Below are 23,737 nucleotides of genomic sequence, written 5' to 3' on the forward strand. Positions count from 1 at the left end.
CTCCCCCCCCCCCTCCTCCCCCCCCCGGCTTAAAACTACTCGCGTCGCGGCCGTTTGCGGCAACGCCTCCGGGCGCAAACCCGCTACCCGGTCACTGCATTTCACAGCAAATTTCCCCCCGAAGCGCAGTGACCCTCAATCCACTACGTGGAGTCCTGCAGCTCGGGGGGGGGGGGGGTGGGTGGGGGCAAGCGAGAGGACCTGGGGTCGATTCCCGGAGGTGGTGGGGGCGGGCGGGGGGGGGGGGGGGGTTAACGGCGCCTTGAGTAAGAAATTTGCTCACTCGATCCGGGACAGTTTGTGGGTCACAGTCAGCCGTCGCGTCTCGCCCACAAACTACACGGGTCAGTCCACGCCCGACACACATCGACCTCTGCTTGGAGAGTCCGGACGACGTGAAGAGCGCTGCATCAAGCGCAAATGATCCTTGCGTCCCGTGACGCGCTTTGAGACGTCTCCGAGACGCGATCAGGTGCCGCATCAAAGGCCAGGATTATTATTATGATTATTATTATTATTATTTATTATTATTATTAGAAGCTTCTGACTCGGAGAGGTTTTTTCTTACACACACCGGGAGTTGGGAGTCGTTCGCTATTGGTTGACGTATCTCGACGCTGCTCGTGGCTGATACAAACCACAGCCTGGCTGACGCGTGAATAGATTCCCCGTGGGGGGGTGGGGGGGTGGGGGGGTGGGGGTGGGGAGGGGGGAGGAGAGAGAGGGGGTGGGAAGCCCATAGATCTATCTGCCTGTTCCCGTTCCCTCCCTCCTGTGGTGCCCCACTTTCGTATCCAGCTCAATCGCTCGGAAAATAACAGTCCTGGTTTATTTATAGTGCCTCTCTATCTCTCTCTCTCTCCCCCTCTCTTTCGCCCCTATCTCTCTCTTTCTCTCTCTCTCTCTCTCTCTCTCTCTCGCTCGCTCGCTGTATCCCTCTCTCTATCGCTCTCCTCTCTCTCTATCCCTCTTCTCTCTCTCTATCCATCTCTCTCTCCGGGTGTCCTCTCTCTCTCTCGCTCTCTCTCTCTCTCTCCAAGATGGCTCTCTCTGGCCACCGCTGGCTGGCCAAGTGTAGTGACTGTGCGCAGCGTAAGCGAGTGGCGGTAGCTGTTCCGCCCGCAGAGAGAGAGAGAGAGAGAGAGAGAGAAAGAAAGATGGAGAGAAAGATGAAGTGAGAAAGATGCAGAGAGAGAGAGAGAGAGAAGGATGGAGAAAGGGATGGAGAGTGAGAAAAGGATGGAAAGCGATGGAGAGAGAGAGAGAGAGAGCACGAAGGGTAGAGAGAGCAAAGGTTCGAGAGAGAGAGAGAGGGATGAGAGTGGAGGATGGAAAGAAAGGGGAACCTAAGAGATAGAGGAGAGCAGTGAGTTAAATAGGAGTTAAAATAGTCTGAAGCTGAGAATGGGGCAAGAACCAACCGACAGATAATTAGCGTTCGGCTAATAAGTGCACATTATTTCTTAGCTCAGGGGGGGAGTGAGCATCTGCCCACAACCGCTTGCCCACACGGAGGAGGGAGAGGGGGATAGAGAGAGAGAGAGTGATAGAAAAGGGAGCGGGGAAGAGAGAGAGGGTCGCTGACGAGAGTTCCAGAGAGGAGAAGGCGGGGAAGAGAGAGTAAGAGGGAAGGGAGAGAGAAATGGGAGGTGGAGAGAAGAGAGGGGGCGAGGGAGAGAGGGGGGGAGGGAGAGCGAGAGGAGTGGGGGGAGAGGAGAGTAATAGAGATAAGGGAGGGACAGAGTGATGGAGAGGAAAGAGAGTGACAGAGAGAAGAGGGGGTAGAGAGAGAAGGGAGGGAGAGAGAAAGGGGAAGGGGGGAGAGGAGGGGACGCGGAAAGGAATAGAGAGGGGGGAGGGACAGAGAGGAAAGGGAGTGATAGAGAGGGGAGGGGGTAGAGAGGGGGGAGGGAGAGAGTGATAGAGAGGAGAGAAGGGAGGGAGTGAGAGAACGCAGGGCGGGGAGAGAGGGGGGATAGAGAAAGGGGAGGGAGGATAGAGAGAGAGGGCAGAAATGGATAGAGAGAAGGACAGTAACAACAATAATAATAATAATAATGGAAGGAAAGAGGGATAAAGAGAGAGTGGCGGATGGAGAAAGCGAACGAGTGAAGGATGAAGAGAGGAGGGAGTGGCGGTGGCCGCAAAATCTGTTCCAATTGTCCTCGGGTGTCACCTCAGGGTAATCGGGGTCTCCTCGGAGCTAAACTGGCCCCAAGGTGACGTGTTTGGGTCAGAATCGAGTCAGGCCTCCTCTCGGTGGCGGCCTCTCACCCCCGGCTCCTGAGCCACGAGGGTCCGCAGTCTCCCAGGGCACTCACTGCTGTCGACACCACACGGGCAGGACCTGGAAGGGACGACCAGTCACTACACTCAGGGAATCCCCCCCTCGGCTCCTGTTAACCCCGCAGCCAAAGCCCTGACTCATTGACGAGCGGCTCAGGGTGGTCCTCGCTGGACAAGCAGCGAGAAAGCTTGGCCAGACAGCGCTCTCAATGGCGGTTTTAGCGGGTTAGACTCCCCTCAACGCGCCATCTGGACTCCCCCCCCCCCACCAAGGTCTCTCCCTAACCTGCGCCTAATACTATCCTGAATTAAGTAAGCGGACTGGGTCCGTCCAGAGAGAGAGAGAGAGAGCAGATTCCACTCTTAACCATCCAGGTGTAGGTGGGACGCCTGAAATTCTCAGCTTGGGTTCGGAAACTCTTCAGCAACGGTGGTGGGTTTCCTTGAGAGAGTGGGACGGAGAAGGAGAGAGATATGGGAAGAGAGAGAGAGAGAGAGAGAGCAGAGAGGTGGGATGGAGGGAGAGGGAGAGCGGCGAGGGAAAGAGAGAGAGAGAGAGAGAGGAAGGGTGCGTGAGGGTGTGGGGGAAGAGGAGGGAGGGAGGGTGCTACAAAATGTGCTCTGGACCAGTGGATGGTTGTCCGCGTGTCAGACACTCGGCCGAGCAAAACGACCGCAAAACAACGTCCCCATCGCTTTCTCTCTCTCTCTCTCTCTCCCTCCCTCTCTCTCTCTCACTCTCTCTCCCTCTCCAGCCCTGCAGGAAGGAGGACACCACCCAATGATGTCCCCGCCTCCCTATAACCCGGTCCAGGACGGCTCGGGCCACGGGACCCCGGGGGCTTACGGCCCCCCGCCTCACCCCTCCGCCGTGACGCTAGGCACAGACGGCGGCTACATCCAGGAGACGCAGTTCAACGGCCCGGCCCAGGGCTACCCGGCTCCCCCGCCCCCCGCCAGCCACCCCGCCGTGCCGGGGCCCTACGGGCAGCAGAGCTTCGCCGTCCATTACCAGCCCTGCACCGCGTACGTGCCTGTCTACCCCATGGCCAACGTGAGTATAAACTTAGCGGGGAGAGGGGCTGGGGATGGGGGGAGGGGGGCGATGAGGGGGGTGGGGAGGAGAGCGCGGGGGGAGGGAGAGAGAAAGCAAAGGAGAGAGGGAGAGCAGAGAGAGAGAAGGTAGAGGTGGGGAGAGAGAAGAGAGAAGGAGAGAGGGAGAGCAGAGAGTGGTGGGAGAGCGGGAGGTGGGGAGAGAGACAGATGGAAAGAGTGAGATGGGATGAAGGGGGAGAGAAAGAGAGAGAGAGGTGGGAGAGAGAGAGAGCAGAGAGTGATGGAGGGAGGGAGGGAGGGAGGGGGAGAGAGAGGTAGAAAGAGGGAAATGTGGACAAGAGAAAGCCTCGAGGGGAGGGGAGCAGAGGGAGAAGTGGGACGGAGAAGCAGAGAGAGCGAGAGCGGTTGGGAGAGAGAGAGATAGAGTAGAGAGGTGGGACGGAGGGAGAGCAGCGAGGGAAAGAGAGAGGAAGGAGTCGGGAGGGGCGGAGGTGGGGGGGGGGGCAGGTGGAGAGGAAGAGGAGAGAGAGCGAGAGAGAGAGAGGGGGAAAGGGGGGGGGTGGAGGGTGCTATGAAATGTGCTCGAGGTCTCGCACAAGGGGGGCGACCCCCACACTCCATCTCTGGCCTCCACGTCAGGAGGGACTCGTATCTCACCTCAGGTGAGACTCATCCAATGGAAGAATTATTATTATTATTATTATTGTTGTTATTCTTGGCATTAGATTTTATTGGCAGGCGACTGCTGTCCAGCCTCCGAGCGCTTTGAGACACACAACAACAACAACAACAACAACAAGATTCCATTTAGAGAGCGCCTTTCACATCGGGAGGACGTCCCAAAGCGCTGGACGGTTGGGTCGGGACCCGAGCAGTGTGCGGGGGGGGGGAATGGTCAGGGTGGGGGAGGGGAGGGAAGGAATGTGGCCTCAAGACCCCGGACACTGAATTGAAGTGTGTGGGCGGTGCCCCGAACCCAACCCAACCGAGGAGTTTGGCCCCGCGGTCACCCGGAGGCGGCGGAGCGGGAGCGGCGGGGGGGGGGGGGGGGGGGGGGGCTGACTGGGCTCCAGGCCTCTCTCCGGCCTTCTCCCTCTGACCTGCTGCTGTCTCTGGGCTTCAGGCCTCGTCCCTCGTCGCTCTCCCCCTTCAGGGGGTCGTCGTTGCCGCCGCCGACAAAAGGCTCCTGAAGGCGCGCGGGAGCCGCGAGCGCCGACCGTTAGGCGCCGAGGAGCACGTGGGGGGGAGGAGCGGCGCCTGCGCGGTGGCGGCCGATACCCTTATATGGTCAGACCACGTGCTGATGAGCTTCGCGGACGGCCAATGGGCGTCTGTCTTTCAAATAGGGCGGGAGAGAAACACACCCACGTGACGATCCCCGCCAGACCACGTGACGAGGGAGCGCGCGACAGAGCCGCGAGGCGACTGTTCGGCGGCTCCGACTGTGAGGCGCCGAGGAGCGCGCGGCGCCTGCGCGGTGGCGGCCGAGGCCCAGTCTGGGGTGAGACCACGTGCTGAGGAGCCCCGCGGGCGGCCAATGGGGGACGCGGCGGGAGCCCACGTGATGAGCGGGAGTGGGCGGGAGACAGAGAGGCGCGAGCGGCGACCGTTACAGCTCGAGCTTCACATCCCCCCCACAGGGACAGTTAGAGAGGAGACCCCCCCCACAGGGACAGTTAGAGAGGAGACCCCCCCACAGGGACAGTTAGAGAGGAGACTCCCCCCACAGGGACAGTTAGAGAGAGGAGACCCCCCCCACAGGGACAGTTAGAGAGAGGAGACCCCCCCACAGGGACAGTTAGAGAGGAGACCCCCCCACAGGGACAGTTAGAGAGGAGACCCCCCCACAGGGACAGTTAGAGAGGAGACCCCCCCACAGGGACAGTTAGAGAGGAGACCCCCACACACACAGGGACAGTTAGAGAGAGTGACCAACCCCCCATTTGGACAGTTAGACAGAGAAGAGCCCCTCCCCCCATCCAGAGACCACGTGACGAGGAGAGCGAGACAGAGCCGTGAGGGAGCGGTGACCGTGCGGCGGCTCCGACTGTGAGGCCCCGAGGAGTGCGCGGAGCCCCGGCTCGAGGCGGGAGCGGCGCCTGCGCGGTGGCGGCCGAGACCCGTCTACAACAGCAACAACTAACGCTCATACAGCGCACTCCACACAGAGCGGCGTCTCAGGGGCTTAACAGGTGCACTGACAAACAGAAGCATTTCCAACTGAACCCAAATCATAGTTTAAACCATAACATATTCCTGACCCCAACATTCCGGGTTGACGTCGGATCAGACACTTTATTGGGAGCAAAGTTGACGCATTGGGTACAATCCGGACACGAACCAATAGAAACCTGATCTCAACGGGGAGCCCCGCACCCAGAGACCCGCCCGGTCTGGCCACAGCCCATTCCCGCTCTGGTGCTGCAGGAGGGGCTCTGTCCTGAAGGGGCAAAGGTTTAAACACAGACAAACAAACACCGTCTACAGATCAGAGAGTCGGTCCCGTGGAGATGTCACTGGGACACACACGGGTTAGAGTGGGAATGAGGGGGGGATCGAGAGAGAGATCTCAGTGTGTCTGAGAGACAGGAAAGCTCCAGCTGTGACCTCGATGGTTCTGTGTATTTGATATAAACTCTCCCCGCGCTCAGTGCAAAGCCCCTGCAGTGTTAGCGGCCGGGCTGGTCTGTGGTGAGGTGACGGCTCCGTCACTCACTGTGTGTCCGTCTCCAGCCTTATTACAGGATCTCTCTGGTCCCGCAGAGCTCGGCATCTTCTCCTGTAATCACACCCCGACGCCATCCGCTCCCACCCCGTATCCCCTTAAACAGCAGACAGTGAATCAAATGGAAACTGAGATAAAGCCACGTCACTGTTAATGTGTTATAACCGGCAGATTCTCAGCGGCTCCAAGTTTTTCCCGCCATCGTTATTACCGGGACAGAAGAGAGGATAAAGTTTCTCAGTGAAAGTGTGGGTGAAAGTGTGGAGATGGGACATGTTGTCAGCGTTGTAAAATGACACCTGTCTCCCCTCATAGTCCAGGTAAACCCCGATCTTCCCGGGTCTCACTGTCAGGGGCAGGCGGGTGGGGCGTGAGGTCAGAGCACAATAGACCCCATCCCCCAACCCCACACCCCAGACCCCATTCTCTGGTGACCAAGTGGTTGGTTGTTTCCTGTTGACAGACTCTATGGCCACTCCCACAGTCCACATTGTCTTGTTGCCCACCTGCACCTCCCAGTAATGTCTCCCTGATGTGACGCCCTCAGATCCCAGGACAATGAGATATTTACTAAACCTCTTCGGGGTGTCAGTGAGCGGCGGCCGTTTGTCGCCGAGTCTCACACTGGTCAGGTCCTCAGACAGGATGAGCCAGGGATTGGCTGTGTCAGGATCCAGAGTCAGAGCGGCCGGAGCTGAGAGAGAGAGAAAGATAACAGTGGAGTGAGGTGGTCACGGAGCGGGGGGGGGGGGGGGCTGCAGGAGTGAGGGCGGGCACTAGGGGGCGGTGTGTGAGCCGGTGGTCAGAGGGTCAGTTGCTGAACACAGGACAAACAGCACTGATGGTGTCCCGCCGCCAGCAGCGGGCGCTGGGGACAGTGTGACTGGGGTCAATATCGGTGTAAACACTCACACAGCGCCTCCTACTGACGGTAACGCGGTAACTACAAGAGTACAGAGCTCTGCGCTGTGTTGCAGTGACATCTCATCATCAACAATGTGTAGTTTGTGAGACTGGTAGTCTGAGAATGGGAGCCATGTACCTGGGCTGATGCTGTGTCTCATGTCTCTCCAGGCTGTGTACTGTATAAGCCATTCAAACATCCCCACAGGCAGATCCCCCTCAGATAATGACAGTTCAAAATCCTTATCACTGATCCCGAAAGAAGTGACGTTCATATTATAAAGTGAAATTAGATATTGTGTTTTGTTTGTGCGCCAATTTCTGGGATATTTGGTAAAAAGAAAATGTCATACCTTCTTTTCCGAGCAGATTGCTCCTAATGAAATCAAACACAGACAGATCTGAGCTCACACTGAGATACCACATTGTAAACTCAGACACACAGAATAGAATTCTGCAGCACACGGTTTCCTGTAATTATTACAGTTATGTTAGTCACTCAGTGTTGTCTCAAAAGCCAGAGTTCAGATAGAGAGCAACTATAAAGTGGTGTTTGTGTGTGTTTTTGTCAGTGACAGACACACAGTGAGACCTCCTCACAGACACACATCCTCACACTCAGTAACTTACAGATACTCACCTGTAGATACAGTAAAAAGAACATTAATGGGATTACACTGTAATTAGATGGTAAATGATAACATTCTCACACAGATGAATAAATGTTAATCCCAGGATAACCACAGCTGAGGTGTCCCTGGATGTTGGCTTTGCAGGGACACTGCAGGCCCAGGGAGTGACTGATGTGGGTTCAGTTCTGTACTGAGTGACAGCAGCAGAGTCGCTATCAGATTATACCAAATAATCAATAAAATCACTGGGCTGTTTAGCATTCAGACTTTGACTTTCTGCTCCAGACTATGTGTAACTTTTACTGAACTAAATTATCATTTCATCTCTTTACCTGCAGAAAGGTGAGAGCGTCTGTCTCCATCTGTTTCTGTAACTCTGCGATCTTTTGTTGAATAGAAGCTAATTTGCCCTGAATCTCTCCCAGACTTTTCTTCATTGGCTGTAAAATCTCCTCCTCTCGCTGTCTGAGCTCTCGGATTACACACTGCTCTCTGTCAGTGAGGCTCTGGTGCATTTTAGCAAACTCAGCCGTGATGTGGTTCTGTTGACTGTCCACCTGTTCCTGTAAAATGAAACGTCAGACATCACAATGCGCACAGTAAAGAGAGACACACGACTGAGAGCCCAGACATCAGCCCCGACACAACTTACCTTCACTTGTGAAATCTTTTGTTTCTGTTTAACTTCAGCTTCTAGAGCTGCGGTCTTCCTTTGTGTGAGAGAAGCTAAGGAGGAGTTCATTTCATCCTGGAATTAAATAGAAACTGTGAGAAAAATCTTGATTAACCAAACAGAGAATTAGATCAGACTGAGCCCGATTGACTGTCTGGTGCCTTTTACCTTATAGATCTGAACAGCCTCCACTATGGGTTTGAAGCTGTGGTGTCTGTGTTCTCGGGCGTCTCTGCAAACCACACACATCAGTTTCTTATCTGTTTCACAGAACAGCTTCAGTTCCTCCTGATGCTCCTCACAGTAAAGTCTTCTTTCTGTCTCTTTTGGGGCCAGGTTCAGCTGTCGAACTTTCTGCACCATCCTCGCCAAGACCCAGTTGCACCTCATGGTTCTCTTGGAAAAGACTGTTCTACATTCGGGACAGGCATTTCTCTCCTTCTTTTCCCAGCTCTGGGTACAGGCGATACAGGAGCGGCAAAAGCTGTGACCACAATCCAGGGTGACCGGATCAGTAAAGATCTCCAGACAAAGCGGACAATTTAAGTCCTCGTTCAGACTCTGGTGTCTGGAAGCCATGGTCACCTCACAGCCCCCCTGGTCACACACCTATCAGTCTCAGGGTTTCCGTGCTGTGTGTGTGTGTCCCGCCCTGGACACCACTCCTTCACTGCTGATCACCTCGATCGCTTTCACCTTTGGAACTGCCACAGTGAAGATTGTGGAGAAGCATCACAGAGATTGAGGAAACAGAGCAAAGTTTATTCTGAACACGGCCCAAAAGTGCTGAGGAGGCATCGTGAGGATAAGATAAGAAACCTGGAAAATATTAACAATAATCCAACGACCTTTGTATTGCGTCTGGACGTTTCAAAGCCCCTCACGGGATTTTACTGCAAAGTGTAGTGACTGTGTATTTTGAGATATTATCCTATGTTCCTGTCTCGGTGGACATTAAAAAAAATTGAAGTTAAGGGCAATAATCCTCGAGTTATAATTGATCATTCACTTCATGATTCTTTGTGGGACATTGCTATATATAAATTGCCTTGTGCGTTCACCTACAATATACACAGTCACTACACTTCACAGTGTGAAGTGCTTCAGGATATCCTCCTGACATGAAAGGTGCCACTTGAAATGCAAAGCTTATTATTAGTTTTATTACGATGATGAGGTTTCGTATGTGGATATAAATTGGACTGAGGTTTAACACCTCATGTGAAGGATGGCGCCTCTGACAATGTGGTGCTCCCCCGGCACAGGGCAGGAGTGTCAGCCCAGACCGTGAGCCCAAACCCCTGACGCGATCTCAGGCCGAAACCATCTCTGCACCACATCAAACCCGGAGTGGTTCGTACCAGGAAATGTGGCCTCAAGACCCCGGACACTGAATTGAAGTGTGTGGGCGGTGCCCCGAACCCAACCCAACCGAGGAGTTTGGCCCCGCGGTCACCCGGAGGCGGCGGAGCGGGAGCGGCGGGGGGGGGGGGGGGCGGGGCTGACTGGGCTCCAGGCCTCTCTCCGGCCTTCTCCCTCTGACCTGCTGCTGTCTCTGGGCTTCAGGCCTCGTCCCTCGTCGCTCTCCCCCTTCAGGGGGTCGTCGTTGCCGCCGCCGACAAAAGGCTCCTGAAGGCGCGCGGGAGCCGCGAGCGCCGACCGTTAGGCGCCGAGGAGCACGTGGGGGGGAGGAGCGGCGCCTGCGCGGTGGCGGCCGATACCCTTATATGGTCAGACCACGTGCTGATGAGCCTCGCGGACGGCCAATGGGCGTCTGTCTTTCAAATAGGGCGGGAGAGAAACACACCCACGTGACGATCCCCGCCCAGACCACGTGACGAGGGAGCGCGCGACAGAGCCGCGAGGCGACTGTTCGGCGGCTCCGACTGTGAGGCGCCGAGGAGCGCGCGGAGCCCCGGCTCGAGGCGGGAGCGGCGCCTGCGCGGTGGCGGCCGAGGCCCAGTCGAGGGTGAGACCACGTGCTGAGGAGCCCCGCGGGCGGCCAATGGGGGACGCGGCGGGAGCCCACGTGATGAGCGGGAGTGGGCGGGAGACAGAGAGGCGCGAGCGGCGACCGTTACAGCTCGAGCTTCACATCCCCCCCACAGGGACAGTTAGAGAGGAGACCCCCCCACAGGGACAGTTAGAGAGGAGACCCCCCCACAGGGACAGTTAGAGAGGAGACCCCCCCCCACAGGGACAGTAGAGAGAGGAGACCCCCCCACAGGGACAGTTAGAGAGGAGACCCCCCCCCACAGGGACAGTTAGAGAGGAGACCCCCCCCCACAGGGACAGTTAGAGAGGAGACCCCCCACAGGGACAGTTAGAGAGGAGACCCCCCCACAGGGACAGTTAGAGAGGAGACCCCCCACACACACAGGGATAGTTAGAGAGAGTGACCAACCCCCCATTTGGACAGTTAGACAGAGAAGAGCCCCCTTCCCCCATCCAGAGACCACCACGTGACGAGGGAGAGTGAGACAGAGCCGTGAGGGGAGCGGTGACCGTGCGGCGGCTCCGACTGTGAGGCCCCGAGGAGTGCGCGGAGCCCCGGCTCGAGGCGGGAGCGGCGTCTGCGCGGTGGCGGCCGAGACCCGTCTACAACAGCAACAACTAACGCTATACAGCGCACTCCACACAGAGCGGCGTCTCAGGGGCTTAACAGGTGCACTGACAAACAGAAGCATTTCCAACTGAACCCAAATCATAGTTTAAACCATAACATATTCCTGACCCCAACATTCCGGGTTGACGTCGGATCAGACACTTTATTGGGAGCAAAGTTGACGCATTGGGTACAATCCGGACACGAACCAATAGAAACCTGATCTCAACGGGGAGCCCCGCACCCAGAGACCCGCCCGGTCTGGCCACAGCCCATTCCCGCTCTGGTGCTGCAGGAGGGGCTCTGTCCTGAAGGGGCAAAGGTTTAAACACAGACAAACAAACACCGTCTACAGATCAGAGAGCCGGTCCCGTGGAGATGTCACTGGGACACACACGGGTTAGAGTGGGAATGAGGGGGGGATCGAGAGAGAGATCTCAGTGTGTCTGAGAGACAGGAAAGCTCCAGCTGTGACCTCGATGGTTCTGTGTATTTGATATAAACTCTCCCCGCGCTCAGTGCAAAGCCCCTGCAGTGTTAGCGGCCGGGCTGGTCTGTGGTGAGGTGACGGCTCCGTCACTCACTGTGTGTCCGTCTCCAGCCTTATTACAGGATCTCTCTGGTCCCGCAGAGCTCAGCGTCTTCTCCCGTAATGACACCCCCCCCACCCCCTCACAGCGCGTAATCTCTTAAACAACAGACAGTGAACAATAAGTAAACTGCTATATAATCACGTCACTGCTCAAGTTGTTATAAGTAGCAATTCTCAGAGGCTCCGAGTTTTTCCCGCCATCGTATTCCCGGGACAGAAGAGAGGATAAAGTTTCTCAGTGAAAGTGTGGGTGAAAGTGTGGAGATGGGACATGTTGTCAGCGTTGTAAAATGACACCTGTCCCCCTCATAGTCCAGGTAAACCCCGATCTTCCCGGGTCTCACTGTCAGGGGCAGGCGGGTGGGGGTGAGGTCAGAGCACAATAGACCCATCCCCCAACCCCACACCTCCAGACCCCACCCCCCGGTGACCAAGTGATTGGTTGTTTCCTGTTTACAGACTCTCTGGCCACCCCCACAGTCCACCAGGTCTTGTTGCCCACCTGCACCTCCCAGTAATGTTTCCCTGATGTGAAGCCCTCAGATCCCAGGACATGGAGATATTAACAAACCTCTTGGGGAGTCAGGGAGCGGCTGCTGTTTGTCTCCATGTCTCACACTGGTCAGGTCCTGAGACAGGATGAGCCGGGGATGGGCTGTGTCAGGATCCAGAGTCAGAGCAGCCGGAGCTGAGAGAGAGAAAAATAACACAAAGTGGAGTGAGAGGGTCACGGAGCGGGGGGGCTGCAGGAGCGAGGGCGGCACTAGGGGGCGGTGTGTGAGCTGGTGGTCAGAGGGTCAGTGGCTGAACACAGGATAAACAGCACTGATTGGGTACCGCCACCAGCAGCGGGCGCTGGGGACAACAACAACAACAAAATGACATGTATAGAGCCTCTTTCACGTCTGGAGGACGTCCCAAAGCGCTGAACAGTCAGGTGTCGGCCCGAGCGTGGGGGAGGGGTGGGGGAGGGGTGAGCGAAGTCAAGAGAGGTGGGAGGGAGACCAAAGGCCACGGTCGAAGAGAAGTGTCTTGAGACCGGCCTTGGAGGAGGCGAGGGAGGAAGTGAGGCGAAGGGACCGTGGTCCAGTGTGGGGGCAGAGAGGCTGAAAGCCCGGCCACCGATGGTAGGGCGGGTCGGGCGGGAGACATGTGTTTAGTCTGTTAGGATCAGGTGAATGTCAAACTATTCACACACCTTCAGTCTGAGAATGGGAGACATGTACCTGGGCTGATGCTGTGTCTCATGTCTCTCCAGACTGTGTACTGTATAAGCCATTCCAACATCCCCACCGGCAGATCCCCCTCAGAAATCAGTCAAATTCTCATCACTGATCCTGAAATAAGAGACGTTCACATTATAAAGTGAAACTACACATTGTGTTTGGTTTGTGCAGTAAATTCTGGGGATATTTTGTGAAGAACATTTCATACCTTCTCTTCCGAGCAGTTTCCTCCTAATGAAATAAAACACAGACAGATCTGAGCTCACACTGAGACACCACATTGTAAACTCAGATACACAGAATAGAATTCTACAGCACACGGTTTCCTGTAATTATTACAGGAATGTTAGTCACTCAATGTTGTCTCCATAGCTCGAAAGTTCAGATAGAGAGCAACTATAAAGTGGTGTTTGTGTGTGTTTATAGTCAGTGACAGACATACAGTGAGACCTCCTTACAGACACACACCCTCACAGTCAGTAACTTACAGATACTCGCCTGTAGATACAGTAAATAGAACGTTAATGGGATTACACTGTAATTAGAAGATAAATTATAATATTCTCACACAGATGAAAAAATGTTAATCCCAGGATAACCACAGCTGAGGTGTCCCTGGATGTTGGCTTTGCAGGGACACTGCAGGCCCTGGGAGTGACTGATGTGGGTTTAGTTCTGTACTGAGTGACAACAGCAGAGTCGCTATCAGATTATACCAAATAATCAATAAAATCACTGGGCTGTTTAACATTCAGACTGTGACTTCCTGCTCCAGACTGTGTGTAAGTTTTACTGAACTAAATTATCATTTCATCTCTTTACCTGCAGAAAGGTGAGAGCATCTGTTTCCATCTGTTTCTGTAACTCTGAGAGTTTTTGCTGAACAGAATCTAATTTGCCCCGAATCTCTCCCAGATTTTTCTCCATTCGGTGTAAAATCTCCTCCTCTCGCTGTCTGAGCTCTCGGATTTCACGCTGCTCTCTGTCAGTGAGGCTCTGGTGCATTTTAGCAAACTCAGCCGTGATGTGGTTCTGCAGACTGTCCGCCTGTTCCTGCAAAATGAATTGTCAGACATCACACTGCGCACAGTAAAGAGAGAAACACGACTGAGAGCCCAGACATCAGCCCCGACACAACTTACCTTCACTTGTGAAATCTTTTCTTTCTGTATAACTTCAACTTCTAGAGCAGTGGCCTTCCTCTTTGTGAGAGAAGCTAAGGAGGATTGCACTTTATCCTGGAATTAAACAAACACACAGAGCAAAAATGTTTGGACGCGAAAACATAAGTAGAATAGAATTAATCCCGTGTGAGAGTTACTGTTACCTTGTAGATTTCAACAGCTTCGTCAATGGGTAGGAAGCTATGATCTCTGTGTTCTCGTGCATCTCTACAGATGGAACAGATCAACTTCTTGTCAGTTTCACAGAACAGCTTCAGTTCTTCCTGGTGTTTCTCACAGAGAAGTTTAATTCTCATGTCTTTCGGGTCCAGGTTCAATTCCCGAGCTGTCTCCGACAGATTCGCGAGTGCCCGACTGACTCTGAGGTTTCTTTCCGGGAAAGTCTTTTTACACACAGGACAGGAGCTCTCCCCCAGCTTTTCCCAGCACCGTGTGATACAGACGCGGCAGAAGCTGTGGCTACAATCCAGGATAACGGGATCAGTAAAGAGATCCAGACAAACCGGACAAATTAACTCCTCGTTCAGACGCTGGTGTGTGGAAGCCATGGTCTCAGTGTTTCTGTGCTGTGTGTGTCCCACTCCTTCACTGCAGATCACGTCGATCACTTTCACCTTTGGAACTGCTAAGGTGAAGATTGTGGAAAAGCGCCACAGAGATTGAGGAAACGGAGCAAAGTTTATTCTAAACACGGCCCGAAAGTGCTGAGGAGGCAGCGTGAGGATAAGATAAGAAACCTGGAAAATATTAACAATAATCCAACGACCTTTGTATTGCATCAGGACGTCTCAAAGCCCCTCACAGGATTTTACTGCAAAGTGTATTGACTGTGTATTTTGAGATATTAAACTGAGATCCGATGTTCCTGTCTCGGTGGACATTAATAAAAGAATTGAAGTTCAGGGCAATAATCCTCGAGTTATAATTGATCATTCACTTCATGATTCTTTGTGGGACATTGCTATATATAAATTGCCTTGTGCGTTCACCTACAATATACACAGTCACTACACTTCACAGTGAGAAGTGCTTCAGGATATCCTCCTGACATGAAAGGTGCCACTTGAAATGCAAAGCTTATTATTAGTTTTATTACGATGATGAGGTTTCGTATGTGGATATAAATTGGACTGAGGTTTAACACCTCATGTGAAGGATGGCGCCTCTGACAATGTGGTGCTCCCCCGGCACAGGGCAGGAGTGTCAGCCCAGACCGTGAGCCCAAACCCCTGACGCGATCTCAGGCCGAAACCATCTCTGCACCACATCAAACCCGGAGTGGTTCGTACCAGGAAATGTGGCCTCAAGACCCCGGACACTGAATTGAAGTGTGTGGGCGGTGCCCCGAACCCAACCCAACCGAGGAGTTTGGCCCCGCGGTCACCCGGAGGCGGCGGAGCGGGAGCGGCGGGTGGGGGGGGGGAGGGGCTGACTGGGCTCCAGGCCTCTCTCCGGCCTTCTCCCTCTGACCTGCTGCTGTCTCTGGGCTTCAGGCCTCGTCCCTCGTCGCTCTCCCCCTTCAGGGGGTCGTCGTTGCCGCCGCCGACAAAAGGCTCCTGAAGGCGCGCGGGAGCCGCGAGCGCCGACCGTTAGGCGCCGAGGAGCACGTGGGGGGGAGGAGCGGCGCCTGCGCGGTGGCGGCCGATACCCTTATATGGTCAGACCACGTGCTGATGAGCTTCGCGGACGGCCAATGGGCGTCTGTCTTTCAAATAGGGCGGGAGAGAAACACACCCACGTGACGATCCCCGCCCAGACCACGTGACGAGGGAGCGCGCGACAGAGCCGCGAGGCGACTGTTCGGCGGCTCCGACTGTGAGGCGCCGAGGAGCGCGCGGAGCCCCGGCTCGAGGCGGGAGCGGCGCCTGCGCGGTGGCGGCCGAGGCCCAGTCGAGGGTGAGACCACGTGCTGAGGAGCCCCGCGGGCGGCCAATGGGGGACGCGGCGGGAGCCCACGTGATGAGCGGGAGTGGGCGGGAGACAGAGAGGCGCGAGCGGCGACCGTTACAGCTCGAGCTTCACATCCCCCCCACAGGGACAGTTAGAGAGGAGACCCCCCCACAGGGACAGTTAGAAGAGGAGACCCCCCCCACAGGGACAGTTAGAGAGGAGACCCCCCCACAGGGACAGTTAGAGAGGGAGACCCCCCCACAGGGACAGTTAGAGAGAGGAGACCCCCCCCACAGGGACAGTTAGAGAGGAGACCCCCCCACAGGGACAGTTAGAGAGGAGACCCCCCCCCACAGGGACAGTTAGAGAGAGGAGACCCCCCCCACAGGGACAGTTAGAGAGAGAGCCCCCCACAGGGACAGTTAGAGAGGAGCCCCCCCCACAGGGACAGTTAGAGAGGAGACCCCCCCACAGGGACAGTTAGAGAGGAGACCCCCCCACAGGGACAGTTAGAGAGGAGACCCCCCACACACACAGGGACAGTTAGAGAGAGTGACCAACCCCCCATTTGGACAGTTAGACAGAGAAGAGCCCCCTCCCCCCATCCAGCGGAGACCACGTGACGAGGGAGAGTGAGACAGAGCCGTGAGGGGAGCGGTGACCGTGCGGCGGCTCCGACTGTGAGGCCCCGAGGAGTGCGCGGAGCCCCGGCTCGAGGCGGGAGCGGCGCCTGCGCGGTGGCGGCCGAGACCCGTCTACAACAGCAACAACTAACGCTCATACAGCGCACTCCACACAGAGCGGCGTCTCAGGGGCTTAACAGGTGCACTGACAAACAGAAGCATTTCCAACTGAACCCAAATCATAGTTTAAACCATAACATATTCCTGACCCCAACATTCCGGGTTGACGTCGGATCAGACACTTTATTGGGAGCAAAGTTGACGCATTGGGTACAATCCGGACACGAACCAATAGAAACCTGATCTCAACGGGGAGCCCCACACCCAGAGACCCGCCCGGTCTGGCCACAGCCCATTCCCGCTCTGGTGCTGCAGGAGGGGCTCTGTCCTGAAGGGGCAAAGGTTTAAACACAGACAAACAAACACCGTCTACAGATCAGAGAGCCGGTCCCGTGGAGATGTCACTGGGACACACACGGGTTAGAGTGGGAATGAGGGGGGGATCGAGAGAGAGATCTCAGTGTGTCTGAGAGACAGGAAAGCTCCAGCTGTGACCTCGATGGTTCTGTGTATTTGATATAAACTCTCCCCGCGCTCAGTGCAAAGCCCCTGCAGTGTTAGCGGCCGGGCTGGTCTGTGGTGAGGTGACGGCTCCGTCACTCACTGTGTGTCCGTCTCCAGCCTTATTACAGGATCTCTCTGGTCCCGCAGAGCTCAGCGTCTTCTCCCGTAATGACACCCCCCCCACACCGCCCCCTCACAGCGCGTAATCTCTTAAACAACAGACAGTGAATCACGTGGAAGCATAAGTAACACTCTGTGCTCTGTAACGCTGTACGGCGTGTAAGACGCTATATAAATCAAAGTTGTTGTTGTTAAGCCACGTCACTGTTACTGTGTTATAACCGGCAGATTCTCAGAGGCTCCGAGTTTTTCCCGCCTTCACTATTACAGGGACAGAAGAGAGGATAAAGCTTCTCAGTGAAAGTGTGGGTGAAAGTGTGGAGATGGGACATGTTGTCAGCGTTGTAAAATGACACCTGTCCCCCCTCATAGTCCAGGTAAACCCCGATCTTCCCGGGTCTCACTGTCAGGGGCAGGCGGGTGGGGGGTGAGGTCAGAGCCTTATAGACCCCACCCCCCAACCCCATACCCCAGACCCCACCCTCTGGTGACCAAGTGGTTGGTTGTTTCCTGTTGACAGATTCTGTGGCCACTCCCACAATCCACATTGTCTTGTTGCCCACCTGCACCTCCCAGTAATGTCTCCCTGATGTGAAGCCCTCAGATCCCAGGACGATGGGATAGTTACTAAACCTCTTCGGGGAGTCAGGGAGCGGCTGCCGTTTGTCTCCGAGTCTCACACTGGTCAGGTCCTCAGACAGGATGAGCCGGGGATGGGCTGTGTCAGGATCCAGAGTCAGAGCGGCCGGAGCTGAGAGAGAGAAAAATAACAGAATGGAGTGAGGGGGTGACGGACCGGGGGGGGGGGGGCTGCAGGAGCGAGGGCGGGCACTAGGGGACGATGTGTGAGCGGGTGGTCAGAGGGTCAGTGGCTGAACACAGGATAAACAGCACTGATCGGGTGTCCGAGCATGGGGCAGGGGTGGGGTGGGGTAGGGGTGACGGGTGGGGGAGGGGTGGTGTAGTGGTGAGGGAGGTGTGGGGAGGGTGGGTTAGGGTGAGAGCTGGGAAGTCAAAGCGGTGGGAGGGAGACCAAAGGCCACGCTCACACAGACGCCTCTTGAGACTGGACGTGAACGAGGCCAGGGAGGAACTGAGGAGAAGGACCGAGGTCCAGTGTGCGGCTGTGAGGCTGAAAGCCCGGCCACCGATTGTAGGGCGGGTCGGGCGGGAAACATGTGTTTAGTTTGTGAGGATCAGGTGACTGTCAGATATTCACACACCTTCAGTCTGAGAATGGGAGCCATGTACCTGGGCTGATGCTGTGTCTCATGTCTCTCCAGACTGTGTACTGTAGAGGCCCTTTGTATATCCCCACCGGCAGATCCCCCTCAGATAGTGACAGTGTATAATCTTCATCACTGATCCTGAAATAAGAGACGTTCACATTATAAAGTGAAACTACACATTGTGTTTGGTTTGTGCAGTAAATTCTGGAGATATTTTGTAAAGAACATTTCATACCTTCTTTTCCGAGCAGTTTCCTCCTAATGAAATAAAACACAGACAGATCTGAGCTCACACTGAGACACCACATTGTAAACTCAGATACACAGAATACAATTCTACAGCACACGGTTTTCTGTAATTATTACAGGAATGTTAGTCACTCAATGTTGTCCCCAAACCCAGAAAGTTCAGATAGGGAGCAATGATAAAATGGTGTTTGTGTGTTTATAGTCAGTGACAGACACACAGTGAGACCTCCTTACAAACACACATCCTCACGGTCAGTAACTTACAGATACTCACCTGTAGATACAGTAAAAAGAACATTAATGGGATTACACTATAATTAGAAGGTAAATGATAACATTCTCACACAGATGAATAAATGTTAATTCCAGGATAACCACAGCTGAGGTGTCCCTGGATGTTGGCTTTGCAGGGACACTGCAGGCCCTGGGAGTGACTGATGTGGGTTCAGTTCTGTACTGAGTGACAGCAGCAGAGTCGCTATCAGATTATACCAAATAATCAATAAAATCACTGCGCTGTTTAACAGTCAGACTGTGACTTTCTGCTCCAGACTGTGTGTAACTTTTACTGAACTAAATTATCATTTCATCTCTTTACCTGCAGAAAGGTGAGAGCGTCTGTCTCCATCTGTTTCTGTAACTCTGAGATCTTTTGCTGAACAGAATTTAATTTGCCCCGAATCTCTCGCAGGTTTTTATCCATTCGGTGTAACACCTCCTCCTCTCGCTGTCTGAGCTCTCGGATCACACGCTGCTCTCTGTCAGTGAGGCTCTGGTGCATTTTAGCAAACTCAGCCGTGATGTGGTTCTGGTGACTGTTCACCTGTTCCTGCAAAATGAAGCGTCAGCCATCACACAGCGCACAGTAAAGAGAGAAACACGACTGAAAGCCCAGACATCAGCCCCGACACAACTAACCTTCACTTGTGAAATCTTTTCTTTCTGTTTCCCTTCAGCTTCCAGAGCTGCGGCCTTCCTCTGTGTGAGAGAGTCTAAGGAGGATTGCACTTTATCCTGGAATTAAATAGAATCAGTGAGAAAAGTCTTATTTAAACAAACAGAGAATTAGATCAGACTGAGCCCGATTGACTGTCTGGTGCCTTTTACCTTATAGATCCGAACAGCCTCCGCTACGGGGATGAAGCTGTGGGTTCTGTGTTCTCGGGCGTCTCTGCAAACCACACACATCAGTTTCTTGTCTGTTTCACAGAACAGTTTCAGTTCCTCCTGATGCTCCTCACAGTAAGGTCTTCTTTCTGTCTCTTTCGGGGCCGGGTTCAGCTGTCGAACTTTCTGCACCATCCTCGCCAAGACCCAGTTGCACCTCATGGTTCTCTTGGAAAAGACTGTTCTACATTCGGGACAGGCATTTCTCTCCTTCTTTTCCCAGCTCTGGTTACAGCAGATACAGGAGCGGCAAAAGCTGTGACCACAATCCAGGGTGACCGGATTAGTGAAGATCTCCAGACAAACCGGACAATTTAACTCCTCGTTCAGACTCTGGTGTCTGGAAGCCATGGTCACCTCACGGCCCCCCTGGTCACACACCTATCAGTCTCAGTGTTTCTGTGCTGTGTGTGTCCCACTCCTTCACTGCTGATCACGTCGATCACTTTCACCTTTGGAACTGCTACGGTGAAGATTGTGGAAAAGCACCACAGAGATTGAGGCAACGGAGCAAAGTTTATTCTGAACACGGCCCGAAAGTGCTGAGGAGGCAGCGTGAGCATAAGATAAGAAACCTGGAAAATATTAACAATAATCCAACGACCTTTGTATTGCATCAGGACGTCTCAAAGCCCCTCACGGGATTTTACTGCAAAGTGTAGTGACTGTGTATTTTGAAATATTAAACTGAGATCCGATGTTCCTCTCTCGGTGGACATTAATAAAAGAATTGAAGTTCAGGGCAATAATCCTCGAGTTATAATTGATCATTCACTTCATGATTCTTTGTGGGACATTGCTATATATAAATTGCCTTGTGCGTTCACCTACAATATACACAGTCACTACACTTCACAGTGTGAAGTGCTTCAGGATATCCTCCTGACATGAAAGGTGCCACTTGAAATGCAAAGCTTATTATTAGTTTTATTACGATGATGAGGTTTCGTATGTGGATATAAATTGGACTGAGGTTTAACACCTCATGTGAAGGATGGCGCCTCTGACAATGTGGTGCTCCCCCGGCACAGGGCAGGAGTGTCAGCCCAGACCGTGAGCCCAAACCCCTGACGCGATCTCAGGCCGAAACCATCTCTGCACCACATCAAACCCGGAGTGGTTCGTACCAGGAAATGTGGCCTCAAGACCCCGGACACTGAATTGAAGTGTGTGGGCGGTGCCCCGAACCCAACCCAACCGAGGAGTTTGGCCCCGCGGTCACCCGGAGGCGGCGGAGCGGGAGCGGCGGGGGGGGGGGGGAGGGGCTGACTGGGCTCCAGGCCTCTCTCCGGCCTTCTCCCTCTGACCTGCTGCTGTCTCTGGGCTTCAGGCCTCGTCCCTCGTCGCTCTCCCCCTTCAGGGGGTCGTCGTTGCCGCCAACAACAAAAGGCTCCTGAAGGCGCGCGGGAGCCGCGAGCGCCGACCGTTAGGCGCCGAGGAGCACGTGGGGGGGAGGAGCGGCGCCTGCGCGGTGGCGGCCGATACCCTTATATGGTCAGACCACGTGCTGATGAGCCTCGCGGACGGCCAATGGGCGTCTGTCTTTCAAATAGGGCGGGAGAGAAACACACCCACGTGACGATCCCCGCCCAGACCACGTGACGAGGGAGCGCGCGACAGAGCCGCGAGGCGACTGTTCGGCGGCTCCGACTGTGAGGCGCCGAGGAGCGCGCGGAGCCCCGGCTCGAGGCGGGAGCGGCGCCTGCGCGGTGGCGGCCGAGGCCCAGTCGAGGGTGAGACCACGTGCTGAGGAGCCCCGCGGGCGGCCAATGGGGGACGCGGCGGGAGCCCACGTGATGAGCGGGAGTGGGCGGGAGACAGAGAGGCGCGAGCGGCGACCGTTACAGCTCGAGCTTCACATCCCCCCACAGGGACAGTTAGAGAGAGGAGACCCCCCCACAGGGACAGTTAGAGAGGAGACCCCCCCACAGGGACAGTTAGAGAGGAGACCCCCCCCACAGGGACAGTTAGAGAGGAGACCCCCCCACAGGGACAGTTAGAGAGGAGACCCCCCCCACAGGGACAGTTAGAGAGGAGACCCCCCCCACAGGGACAGTTAGAGAGAGGAGACCCCCCCACAGGGACAGTTAGAGAGAGAGACCCCCCCACAGGGACAGTTAGAGAGGAGACCCCCCCACAGGGACAGTTAGAGAGGAGACCCCCCCCACAGGGACAGTTAGAGAGGAGACCCCCCCACAGGGACAGTTAGAGAGGAGACCCCCCCACAGGGACAGTTAGAGAGGAGACCCCCCCACAGGGACAGTTAGAGAGGAGACCCCCCCACAGGGACAGTTAGAGAGGAGACCCCCCCACAGGGACAGTTAGAGAGGAGACCCCCCACAGGGACAGTTAGAGAGGAGACCCACCACCCACAGGGACAGTTAGAGAGGAGACCCCCCCCACAGGGACAGTTAGAGAGAGTGACCACCCCCCATTTGGACAGTTAGACAGAGAAGAGCCCCCTCCCCCCATCCAGAGACCACCACGTGACGAGGGAGAGCGAGACAGAGCCGTGAGGGGAGCGGTGACCGTGCGGCGGCTCCGCCTGTGAGGCCCCGAGGAGTGCGCGGAGCCCCGGCTCGAGGCGGGAGCGGCGTCTGCGCGGTGGCGGCCGAGACCCGTCTACAACAGCAACAACTTGCGCTCATACAGCGCACTCCACACAGAGCGGCGTCTCAGGGGCTTAACAGGTGCACTGACAAACAGAAGCATTTCCAACTGAACCCAAATCATAGTTTAAACCATAACATATTCCTGACCCCAACATTCCGGGTTGACGTCGGATCAGACACTTTATTGGGAGCAAAGTTGACGCATTGGGTACAATCCGGACACAAACCAATAGAAACCTGATCTCAACGGGGAGCCCCACACCCAGAGACCCGCCCGGTCTGGCCACAGCCCATTCCCGCTCTGGTGCTGCAGGAGGGGCTCTGTCCTGAAGGGGCAAAGGTTTAAACACAGACAAACAAACACCGTCTACAGATCAGAGAGTCGGTCCCGTGGAGATGTCACTGGGACACACACGGGTTAGAGTGGGAATGAGGGGGGATCGAGAGAGAGATCTCAGTGTGTCTGAGAGACAGGAAAGCTCCAGCTGTGACCTCGATGGTTCTGTGTATTTGATATAAACTCTCCCCGCGCTCAGTGCAAAGCCCCTGCAGTGTTAGCGGCCGGGCTGGTCTGTGGTGAGGTGACGGCTCCGTCACTCACTGTGTGTCCGTCTCCAGCCTTATTACAGGATCTCTATGGACCCGTAGAGCTCGGCATCTTCTCCTGTAATGACCCCCCGACCCCATCCGCTCCCACCCCGTATCCCTTAAACAGCAGACAGTGAATCAAATGGAAACTGAGATAAAGCCACGTCACTGTTACTGTGTTATAAGCAGCAGATTCTCAGAGGCTCAGAGTTTTTCCCGCTATCGCTCTGGTGGGGATTGAAGAGAGGATAAAGTTTCTCAGTGAAAGTGTGGGTGAAAGTGTGGAGATGGGACATGTTGTCAGCGTTGTAAAATGACACCTGTCCCCCCTCATAGTCCAGGTATACCCCGATCTTCCCGGGTCTCACTGTCAGGGGCAGGCGGGTGGGAGGTGAGGTCAGCGCCCAATAGACCCCACCCACCAGCCACACCCCCCAGACCCCACCCTCTGGTGACCAAGTGATTGGTTGTTTCCTGTTGACAGACTCTGTGGCCACTCCCACAATCCACGCAGTCTTGTTGCCCACCTGCACCTCCCAGTAATGTCTCCCTGATGTGAAGCCCTCAGATCCCAGGACGATGGGATAGTTACTAAACCTCTTCGGGGTGTCAGGGAGCGGCTGCCGTTTGTCTCCGTGTCTCACACTGGTCAGGTCCTCAGACAGGATGAGCTCGGGATGGGCTGTGTCAGGATCCAGAGTCAGAGCGGCCGGAGCTGAGAGAGAGAGAAAAATAACAGAGTGGAGTGAGGGG

At 55.1% G+C, this 23,737-nt stretch overlaps 3 protein-coding genes across 3 annotated transcripts in view; all 3 read right to left on the reverse strand.

The window, feature by feature from the left end:
* LOC103173508 overlaps positions 1-20,135 on the reverse strand; it is a 56,141-nt gene extending 36,006 nt beyond the window's left edge. Inside the window, exons 1-10 of the mRNA XM_042344794.1 lie at positions 19,725-20,135; positions 19,536-19,631; positions 19,216-19,446; positions 18,604-18,626; positions 18,391-18,506; positions 17,358-17,890; positions 16,745-16,843; positions 15,353-15,438; positions 14,026-14,566; positions 13,841-13,936 (exon numbers count right to left, since the gene is read on the reverse strand). Of these exons, the coding sequence (XP_042200728.1) occupies positions 13,841-13,936; positions 14,026-14,566; positions 15,353-15,438; positions 16,745-16,843; positions 17,358-17,890; positions 18,391-18,506; positions 18,604-18,626; positions 19,216-19,446; positions 19,536-19,631; positions 19,725-20,135 (2,232 nt within the window). The remainder of the gene's footprint in view (positions 1-13,840; positions 13,937-14,025; positions 14,567-15,352; positions 15,439-16,744; positions 16,844-17,357; positions 17,891-18,390; positions 18,507-18,603; positions 18,627-19,215; positions 19,447-19,535; positions 19,632-19,724) is intronic.
* On the reverse strand, positions 7,856-8,980 carry LOC103173343 (nuclear factor 7, brain-like). Its single transcript, XM_042344895.1, has 3 exons — positions 8,444-8,980; positions 8,255-8,350; positions 7,856-8,165 (listed from the first exon to the last, which is right to left on the reverse strand). The coding sequence occupies exons 1-3, from the start codon at positions 8,852-8,854 to the stop codon at positions 7,923-7,925; spliced, it is 750 nt and encodes a 249-aa protein (XP_042200829.1). The 5' UTR covers positions 8,855-8,980; the 3' UTR covers positions 7,856-7,922.
* Positions 20,136-23,013: 2,878 nt separating the features above from the next.
* LOC103172993 (zinc-binding protein A33-like) overlaps positions 23,014-23,737 on the reverse strand; it is a 3,137-nt gene continuing 2,413 nt past the window's right edge. Inside the window, exon 5 of the mRNA XM_042344795.1 lies at positions 23,014-23,682. Within this exon, the coding sequence (XP_042200729.1) occupies positions 23,164-23,682 (519 nt within the window). The 3' untranslated portion in view covers positions 23,014-23,163. The remainder of the gene's footprint in view (positions 23,683-23,737) is intronic.

This window comes from Callorhinchus milii, unplaced genomic scaffold (assembly GCF_018977255.1).
Source record: "Callorhinchus milii isolate IMCB2004 unplaced genomic scaffold, IMCB_Cmil_1.0 Scaffold30, whole genome shotgun sequence".
NCBI lineage: Eukaryota > Metazoa > Chordata > Chondrichthyes > Chimaeriformes > Callorhinchidae > Callorhinchus > Callorhinchus milii.